This window comes from Cyclopterus lumpus, chromosome 9 (genome assembly GCF_009769545.1).
Source record: "Cyclopterus lumpus isolate fCycLum1 chromosome 9, fCycLum1.pri, whole genome shotgun sequence".
Classification (NCBI taxonomy): domain Eukaryota; kingdom Metazoa; phylum Chordata; class Actinopteri; order Perciformes; family Cyclopteridae; genus Cyclopterus; species Cyclopterus lumpus.
In genome coordinates, this window is record NC_046974.1 from 15,814,411 (window position 1) to 15,825,348 (window position 10,938).

Genomic DNA, 10,938 nt, shown 5'->3' on the forward strand with positions numbered 1-10,938 from the left:
GCTGAGGAACAAATTGCATGAGGAGCACTGGACTGAATAATAGAAAGGAAAATGATAACAAATTGGCTCGTTGTACACTTGATTTTTGCCGCATTTATATTGTGCAATCACATGCTACTGTTGTGGCACTAGCTTGACTTGTATTGGTTTGAATTAGCACATTCGTAATTTTTTTATTTGGGCCCATATCTGTTTACTCTTTCCTGCATAGCAATGCCAGTGTCTTTTCTGATGTGAACTGTCAAAAATGGAGGAATATATATTGTTGCAACAACCCTCTAACACATGATACTCACATGATTGATATATTATCAAGGCCAAAGGGACGGTGGGGGCCTCTCAATAGATTTTTCAGCAAACTCTGCTGTGTTACTCGCCCACTAAATATTTTCTTGATTGCTTCTCATTCCTGTTTTCCCTTTTTAATTTATCACACAAACGCAAACACACGGATATATGCATATGCATGCATACAGATGTATATTGCCAACATAAAGAGTGAGATACTATCTTTTAATCTCCTTTGACTAATGGGTTGGAACATCAAGAATCATTAACTTGGAGCACTAATATCCTTCATTTATGACCGATCCCTCTCTTAAACCAGCTGATAATTTGCAATTAGATTATGCCTTAAGTACAGAGAGATTTGAAATGTGTGTATTTATTGCCATCTTGATCATTTAGTTTTCTTGAAGAGCATTTGCTGTCTATGAAGTTATGCTTATTTTTCTTTCACATGGGTGATACTTGTTTTTCTTTGCTTTTACTTTTTTTTAATGAATTTCTTGTAATGTAAACACTACCATTACAGTATTTAACAATGTTATTAAGTGCGGTGTATGAAAACAATAAATAAACACAGCTAAAGGTTCTAACTTTATAGGTTCATACATCTTTTTTTGCAATACATCATCAGCATTAAAGAAGAGCACTTATTCATTAACCAACGGTGGGAAGTTCAGTGTGTGATGAGAGACAGAATTAATGAGGAAATGTTTAGAAAGAGAAAAATATTTTAATGTTACAACTTTTGAGCATTAATCATAACACAGCTATGTCTATTGCAATAATGTGTGGTCTGCATTGATAATCCCTGATTACAGAGCATTAGCATCAGGAGTGAGGGTTAAACCTGAAAGGCACCAACATCTAATCACAGTTGTCATACTGCCAGAAAATAAATGTAACGTTATAAATGTATGTAGTTTTTGTCCTACGGGCTTACTCTAGCTGGACATTTGAATGCATCATGTGGTAAGTATTATAAAGAAAATCATCAACAATGTGTCTAGCTCCTATGGATGAATAAGACCTCATACCATTAGTAATATTCTAAAAGATGAACAGACAAATAAACAATAATACACATAATACAAATACAATTACTTCTCATCTAAAAAAGGGCATAAATTAAAAGTTTGGTTGACTATTTGTTGTGAGAAATGTTGTGCTTCCATATTACCACTAGGGGGTGTAATAGTGACTGAAATGACCATGCGTCACATTATTACCTGATAAAATGCTGTCCAGATACAGAGTAAACAAAAGTACGTTTCAATGTATAGCAACTGGCACTGTTGGCATAAAAGACAGTCGTTGATTTTCTAAGTATTATTGAATATCAACATAAAGAATCTGTCGATGTTCATTCAGGTAGTATTTCCAAAAGTTCAACATGTAGATATTCCTCTCTGCTGCAAAATCCTTCAAAAAAAAGGCACAGACCTCCTTGTTAACAGTTTACAAACTTTAACTTAACATGAGTCATTACGGTCTTAACATCGAAAAGTATTTCCAATGCAAGTAAAAGCTTATCTTTTAAATGCTTTACCCTGTTTTGTTTATCCCTGCATCATTTACATATTTCAAGTCTGAAAAAGCAATGATGGGGGGGTAAATGTATTAAACTGCGGTTTGCTTATGGCTTCTGGTCAATTATTTGCAACTTAATCATGATGTGACACCGTTTCAACACAGGAAACAACTGAACAAACTATACCTAGAAGTTCACAGTATACCTCATTTTCTAAGTCCATAGCCACATATGCAAAATGAAATACCCAAGCTCTATAATTCTCTAGAATATAGCTTTGTCTTATAACTATAATAACTACAGTATACAGAGAATATCATCCATCTGAAAGTTAATCTGTTTAATCTTTGTACACTGCTATACTGTACATTTGCTTTGTTTTGGAGTGGCAAGTAACGGTTTGTAGCACGTGTGAAATACTATTTACTAAAAGACAATTCCCAAAACTAGGAATATATAAGTAATGATTTGTTTTCTTGTTGTCTTCACCTGCAAATAAAGTCTGCAAGGGAAAGTGAACTCATGTAGTGTTAATGAAAACAATATACTTATGTCCACAAATGCCTCTTGGAGGTCAGATTCTTCAAGGGGAAAAAAACGCACACAACACAAAGTTAAATAATCCCAAATTGCAAAGCAACTAGAACCTGTGTTAGACAATGAAAACCCCTAATAAATACCAGTTACGTCCGGTAATAAAAGGTCTACTTCCAGGTTCTAGGTTGATTACAGTCTGGTTCAAATGTACATTTCTTTTTGCTGTTGCACATTGTTACATGCATAGAAACACTTTTAAAATAGTAGTCTGGCTGGTTGAGTTAATAAAGGTGCAAACACCACATGTATCATGGGTGTGTCTATGTTTATGTATAACCTGTAAGTATAGTGGTGTGTGTGTCTCACACCCCAACAGGGCTTTGGTCTCCAGAGTCACATGAGGAAAGGGACACAGAGCAGCGGTATCTCTTGGCTGCACTGGAGCCCTGAAGCATGCTGGGATGGAAGCCTGCGTGTCGCCGGGCATGTTTAGTCAGGTGGTCGCTCCTGATGAAGCACTTGTCACACATTGGACAATTGAAGCGCTTCTCACCGGTGTGTGTGCGGTAGTGACGCGTCAGCTCATCTGATCTGGAGAACTTCTTTCCACAGTCTGGCCAGGTACACTCGAAGGGGCGCTCACCTGGGGAAACACACACACACACACACACACACACACACATATATATATATATATATATATATATATATATATATATATATATATATATATATATATATATATATATATATATATATATATATATATATACACACACAACTTTAGGCCTCGTGGTTTGCTGATATTGGCTTTTCTTTCTCATTGTTCGGGGACCCACACACTCCACTGCTGTGTGTGTAAAAAGTAATTGCAAAATCAATTATTTGTTTTCTTTAAATGTTAACCCAATGAATTTAGACATGTTTAAAGCAGGTTCTCTGAGACCCAAAACTGACGTAATGCTTTTTCCCCCTAAAAAAAACTGAATAGAAAATGTTTTGAATCACCTCATTTCAAAAGTATCAAGGTGATAAAACAAAATATTGGGGTTAACGTGTATTTATACACACATAATATATAGCCTCTGAACTAATCTAAAAAAGAAAATCAAAAAAACTGCTGCCCCCCTCCCACTCCCACATGTGCTCCATTGAACCATACCTCTCCCCTTGTTTACAACCCGACACGAGGGGAGTGGAGGAAGATGACGTATGAGGAAATGGCGGTGTAGGGAGGGTTATCTCTAGACCAGAACATGAGGAGGCAACAGTGTCGCAGTGACCTGTATCTGAATCAGAGGCCAAGATGTAGACACACATGGTACTGTTACGCGTGATCCCCCCAAAAAAACAGATGTGAATGACATGCAACAATAAACAGTTGAGCCATTATTTGGAAAACATAATAATTGTGTACCATGATGATTTTTCACGCTTAAACAATCTACCCACAGAAATGGGCGGCGGCACGTGGTGTTCCCAGATCGCATTCAAGTGTGACACACAAGCCTCCCACAACCCCCCAGCCAACCCCCTCAGCCTGTTATGGGCGGGTCAGCCACACCCCCAGCAGTACACATTCATGGGACCCCCTTCCCTATCATGGGTTATTGAATTGTAGGAACATGTGGTCTCTCGCTTACTCCGCACGTCACATTACACAGACGCAGCATGGACTGCGGGCGTCGTCTATAACGTTAGACCCCATTCGTTGTTACATGATAGCCTATGATGTTAGATCTTGCAGCCATTCTAAATTGCTCACCGACTGGTCCATAACTCCTTTTAGAAATAGCAAATGGAGATTTAACAGTGATGTGAATATGCGTCTGAAATATAAAACAAATGACGTGACGCGGAGCGGTTTCGCTGTCGCCAACAGAATCGAGCGCATTAGTTTCATTGTCAGCCTCCAGCGGAGCCTCCACTTACCGGTGTGGACCCTCAGGTGGGCTTTGAGGTGGGACGACTTGCCGTACATCTTCCCACAGCCGGTAAAAGGACAGCAGTGTCTCTTCTCTGGGAACTCCTGGCTCGCCACCGCCTTCTTGCTCCGGGACTGTTTGGTCGCAACCGACCCCCGGCTGTCCCCGGCGTTGGACCGGACACTTCCCCGCTCCACCTTCTCCAGCGCACCCGCGTCGCTGCCCCCGAGACGCATGCTGTCTCCAGGGCCGATAGCGTTTGGGTTACATTTATTCAAGTCCAATAAAATCATTGCCACCATCATTAAAGTCCTGTTCTCCTGGTTCTCTTTCAACGTGTCCTCTGTCCGCCCCGGTGGTCGGCTGAGGTCACAGTCTGCAGAGACATCCACCTCTGACATCACTACAGCAGGTCCGGATGGAGAAAAAGAACAATGTAGCTCTATATAGTAGCTGTATAGGCTATTCCAACAAAACAAAATAATCAGACAATATGGATGCTATTAAGTAATTAGACCGCAGTCATCCAAGGGTACATGAGGTTAGGCATCCACACGTGTCGTCTTCAATGTGACTATTCCGCAAAGGCGGCGTTTTCTTGTGGAGGTTGCAGGGCGGATAAACACCCCGACAGCAAAGATATTAGTTTGAATTTCTTCCTCTCTCCATCTAGATCCTTTTTTTCCAAATGCCAGATCGATCAAACACACCGTTAATCGACCGAGCTACGTAACTGCGTTTATTCCGTCCTTCTCTGCGCTCCCACACATGCGTCAAGTTGTCCTATTTTACTGTGGGCTGCAATTCTCTCAACTCCAAGAAACAATTTCGCGGAATCCCACGGTGTCATCACAATACGGAGCTGTGATTGGCCGAGAGGAAACATGACTCGCTTTGTGGAGTTGTCCATTCACAGGAGTGAGTGAAGAAACGCTGGATCAATCACAGGCTGGGATTGCTGAAAAGAGGGCTGGTCCGGACTGAAGTTGCGTTCAGGTACTGCAGGTTACTGGTGGATAGGGTTAGTCTGCCATTCTCCAAAATTGAATATGAAGTCTCAGCTAAAATGGCTTGGACGTAGAAATAGGAATACGTATATCCAAAACACAAATACTTTATATTTACAGACTTTTTTTTCGAAAAGTGTAGCTATATGGACACTCATAGATAGATTGTGTGAATAGTGGAAACATATACAGCATCAGCTTATTTTTGATGTGTACTATTGTTTACTATTTTTGTTTACTTTTTTCCTATTCATTACCCCATAGCAACTCAAACATACAGTATATGTTTGAAGACTCATTACAACTCCTGTCAGCAGGCTCATTTGACCATTTCCAATATAACTCATATGTAAGACTTGTTCTGAAGAGGCACTCAAATGCAACCTCACAAGTGGGGAGCTGAGTACACAACTTGCTCATCGCACGCCCCCAGAAAGCATGTTATTGCAAAACTCCTACAAGTACACTACTGTCATATTTGTAAAGCTACTTGCTGGGAGATTAATTAATAGATTCACATTAATTTTGATGCAACATAGGCCAGATTACGCTATTATAGAGACATACAAGTTGATTATGCCTGTCTATTTGGAAAAAGGAACAGCGGTGGAAAGGTTGATGATTGATTATCCTTGAGTAACGTCTACATATTAGCAGCTGCACTGGCATCCAACCAGAGCTCAGTATATACATGTATGTCATGTAGAGGGACGTTATCCAACCCTAATATTGTTATGGCTGTGGACAGGTCTCACTTTGTGTCCCAGTTACTTAACCATGGCCTGATTCTAAATTAGTGCAGTCCTTAACTGCCCTCAAAGATTTACACCTGAACTATTCAATTCCATGAACTCATTTGACTCTGTGCACATGGTCCGTTTATCGTCAGCGTGTGATGGAGTTTTGTGTCTTTCTCGCAAGACATAAGAGAAACAGATGGGAAACAGAAACAGATGTAAGAATATTTAATGTACAATTAGATACACTGTGTAACCTGTAACAATCAGCTGATATTGTAATTAATATATTCCCTTAATTTCTCTTTATAGAGACACTATCAATTTAATGTATAAAATAAATGAAAAATAAATATTACTAGCACTTTCTGCATAATGTGCAGAATATGTAGTGTAGATACCTGCATAGGTAGATAGATAAGTACTTTATTGATCCTCTAAGGGAAATTCAGGATCCAAGTAGCTCCAAACAACACACAAACAAATATACACATACACACTATTAAACTATTAAAAAAGATTGTCCAAAAAAAATCAATAATTAAAACACACATTACTAGGGGTCCAGGCTGGGGGTGGAGGAGGAAGGGGGGTGGGGGAGGGGGCGTTGTGCAGAGGGCCAACATAGCCAGTAGTCAGTGAAAAAAAAGTGTCAGTGTAAACAGTAAGTAAGTAAGTTGGGGGCTGTGCAAAAGGCTAACATAGACAGTAAACATTGTTCCTGTGAACTGTCTGTCAACTGAGATTTTCTAGTGAGGTACCTTTGATTGACAGATTGTATTTATTGTACAGTTGTATGGCTCTGGGGATGAATGATTTAAACAGTCTATCAGTTCTGCATGGCAGCCAACGCAGTCTCCAGCTGATCAGACTCTTCTGTCGAGTGATGGTACCGTAGAGTGGATGGCTTTCATTGTCCATGATGGTGAGCAGTTTGGTGAGGGTCCTTTTGTCGGCGACTGAAGTGATGCACTCCAGTTCAGCACCAACCACAGAGCCAGCTTTCTTCACCAGCCTATCCAGTCGCCCTGCATCCTTCTTCTTAGTGCTTCCTCCCCAGCACACCACCGCGTAGAAGAGGACGCTGGCGACGACAGACTGGTAAAACATCCCGAGGAGTTTGCTGCAGACGTTGAATGACCGCAGCCTCCTCAGAAAGTACAGCCGGCTCTGCCCTTTCTTGTAGATTGCGTCCGTGTTGGCAGACCAGTCCAGTTTATTGTCCAGAATTACCCCAAGGTACTTGTATGTGCCTACCACCTCCACATTGACCCCCTCAATGGAGACTGGTAGCATATTGGGTTTAGACCTGCGGAAATCCACCACTATTTCCTTGGTCTTAGCAGTGTTGAGTTGTAAGTGGTTGTGTTTGCACCATTGAACACCAGACTCTCGTAGTCCCCCTCCTGGCCATCCCTGATACACCCCACAATTGCTGTGTCGTCCGAAAACTTCTGCATGTGGCAAGACTCTGTATTGTAACAGAAGTCAGAAGTGTACAGGGTGAACAGAGCAGGGGAGAGCACAGTTCCCTGTGGTGCTCCGGTGCTGCAGACCACAGTGTCGGACAGGCAGTCCTTCAGTCTGACAAACTGTGGCCGCCCTGTCAGATAGTTGGTAATCCATGATACGAGGTGATCGTCCACGTCTATCTGTAGGAGCTTGTCTCCCAGTCTGAGGGGTTGGATGGTGTTAAAAGCCCTGGAGAAATCGAAGAACATGATTCTCACAGCACTTTTCCCCTTGTCCAAGTGAGTATACGTCCTATGCAGCAGGTATGTGATTGCATCGTCCACTCCTACCTTCTCCTGGTATGCGAACTGTAGTGGGTCCAGTGCGTGTCGTACCTGAGGTCTGAGTATGTGCAGTAGCAGTCTCTCCATGGTTTTCATTATGTGTGGCGTGAGGGCTACCGGGCGGAAGTCGTTGAGTTCAGTTGGGTGGGGCTTCTTGGGGACAGGGACAAGGCATGATGTCTTCCAAAGTGTAGCAGCCCTTCCAAGACGGAGACTAAGGTTAACCTCTTCCACTCCCCCCCATTTTGTAGCAAAAACGCCTAAAATTACATACCGAAATTAAAATGGCTGTAGTTTCTGAACCACTCTGACTTTATGCATCAATGAGGTCCTTCCAGAAAGACAACACCCTCAGGTGTATTGTGAAAGTGTCAGAAATCCTTCAGGTCATACAGAAACAGAGCAGTGGGCCTTTGAAGTCAGTAAAAATGTTGGAGACTCCAAATGCACACATGGTAACCAAATGATATTCTGAGACACTTTCATTTACATTTTGAGATGGTTCATCAATTGGAGCTAAATCTACAATTTCCATTTATATATATATATATAAACGCATATATATACAAACACACATATATTTATATGTGTATATGTGTGTATATATTCATATAATATATTCTGTAAGGAGAAGAAGACTAGCTGTGCGCACGACCAAGTATTTCCCGGGAGTTCCGTTACGTGTGGGAACTCTGAAGCATTCTTCAAAACTCAATTCACATATGCAACACGTCGTTAGAAAGCCGGAAGTCTCCTCAGGAGTCTAGAAGAGATTGACAGGTCTAACTGAGGAGAGTAATAAAAATGCAGTCAAACAAAAACGGGGCAAATCCACGTTTTCATGGCACGGCAATACATGAACACACACAAAAAATTGTAGTATGTTTGAACTTTTTTGATGCTTTTTTTCTAGCACGGTCGCTAACACGGTCCACTTGTAAAGTTTATTCTGTACGTTTTCGCCGTCGAAATGCTACAAGACCCGACTTGCAGCATTATCGCGACTTTAGACATTGTGTGTTTGGGCTGCTCTTGTGAAAAATGCATAAGAAATAAAAGTAAATCGATAGTTCCTTTGCAAAGATGAGGATTTATTACATGCTGGGATACCAAACATGACCACGTTTGTTGACGTGGTCTGCGTGAGCAAGCCGTACAAAGGTAAGGAGAGGGGTTTGAGGACGTGGGCGTCCTCGCGGAGTTGAAGAGGTTTTAAAGCATAACACTGTAACATTTCCTCATTGTATCGGTTCTTTGTTAATTATTATGTTTAATACCAACAGTCACAGACAAGCATGAATGGAACAACAGATAACTGTAAAATGACATTTGCCATTTTCATCCGCTTATCTGGGGTCGGGTCGCGATGGTATCAGGCCCAGCAGGCCGACCTAGGCTTCCCTCTGACCAACAACATTATCCAGCTCATTCTGTGGGATCTCCAGGCCAGATGGGAGATGGTATCCCTCCAGCGTGTTTTGGGTCTTCCCTGGGGTCTCATCACAGTTTATATATAATTACATATATCATGATTACTAGCAGTTGCTCTATTCCACATCAAAGGTTATCAGGTTTTATAAGCATAGTAGATTCTGGTTGAGAACTTGGTCCCGGCCTGTAACGCCTAACTGTTTTGTGTCTGCGTCACAGTCTGCACTTTATTCTGTTCCTCAGCACTTCCAGTCTGTTTTGGAGACAGACAGATAGACAGACAGACACACTATTGTATCTATACTCTGCAAGAGAGTAATGTAGTACACAGTCCACTCAAAAGTGTAACAAGACTCAGCTTCAAAAGAAGAAAACAGTGCATCCAGTGCAGTGGGTGGTTCATTCATGAGCAAAGTTCCTAGAAAATCCCACTGAGCCTTGAGGTTGCTGGCATTGAGAAACATTTCCTTGGAACAGTTTTTCCCAGGCATGATCTGTGTCGACACTATTTGAATACAAGCTGTTCCCTGTGGCTGTTTATATGAGAAGGAGTGACTCAGACTCAGTATACAAGACAAGAGTAATGACCCCACTGAGGTGTTTTCCTGCACTTCTGTCCTCACACAAATGTGTTGTTACTCTGTTATGTTGTTCATCTATACACATCACATCTATTGCACTTCTGTGCATCCTGATAGAGGGATCCTCCTCGGTTGCTCTCCCTAAGGTGTATCTTGTGAGGGGGTCCTGTGAGGTCCCGGGACAGAGGATTTCATATGTCTGCAGAGGGTAAAGCCCCGTGAGCCAAACACTGCAGCGACGTGTTGCCCTTTGTCCAGATCGCCCCCTGACGGAACTCCGCCTCCACTTTGCTCGATTCGCTGGCACAACATCCACATTTCCAGGAATAAAAAAATCTGGTTTAAAAAAGCAACTTGGCCGACCACGTATAGCTTGCAGCCGTCCTCCAGCTCCTCCTCCAGCAGAGCTGTAAACAATTCAAGAAGAGGAGGCGCCTCTGCGGCTGCTGCGGGTGCAGCTCCGCGCGTCCCTTCTCACAACAATGCTGGAGTGCTCGAGTTCAAGAGTGCACGACGTTTCTGGGTCATGTTGATGTGTTGATGTGTTGACATGATCCGTGGGACGTGTCAAAGCAGAAGTTGTTTTTTGTGTCTGTGCTTGCGTGTGATGTAACAGAGAGGAGGTCTAAGTACAGAATGTTCCCTTCCACGTGCAAAGTCTGAAATGAGTCTGACATCTTCACCCTCTTTGTTGGCTCTGCCCCCACGAGCAGCTCACAGGCCTGACTGAAAGTCCCAGTTTAGTTTCCTTCTCTGTCTGGGGTCTGTTTATATATATATATATATATATATATATATATATATATATATATATATATATATATATATATATATGTATATATATATATAGCTTATTGAGGCTTTTAAATTATTTGGATTGAATATAATTAATCAAGGCATATTACCATAATAACCACAGTAAATGCATATTTACATACAAGGCACGAAGAGATATAAAATAATAATATAATGAAACATATAAGAATGGAAAATAAATATAATGAAATCCAATGCATTCCAAATATTGTAACTTCCAAAAAAAGAGCCTTCAAAAAAAGCAGTCCACAAAATACGAAAATAAAAGCAGTATTGGCAATACTAATTGCAA

At 41.4% G+C, this 10,938-nt stretch overlaps 1 protein-coding gene across 1 annotated transcript; it reads right to left on the reverse strand.

Moving 5' to 3' along the window:
* Window positions 1–865: 865 nt before the first annotated feature.
* klf9 (Kruppel-like factor 9) lies at window positions 866–5,073 on the reverse strand. The gene is made up of 2 exons (XM_034542619.1): window positions 4,286–5,073; window positions 866–2,996 (listed from the first exon to the last, which is right to left on the reverse strand). Exons 1-2 carry the CDS (start codon window positions 4,677–4,679, stop codon window positions 2,716–2,718), a joined length of 675 nt encoding a protein of 224 aa, XP_034398510.1. The 5' UTR covers window positions 4,680–5,073; the 3' UTR covers window positions 866–2,715.
* Between the last annotated feature and the right edge of the window lie 5,865 nt (window positions 5,074–10,938).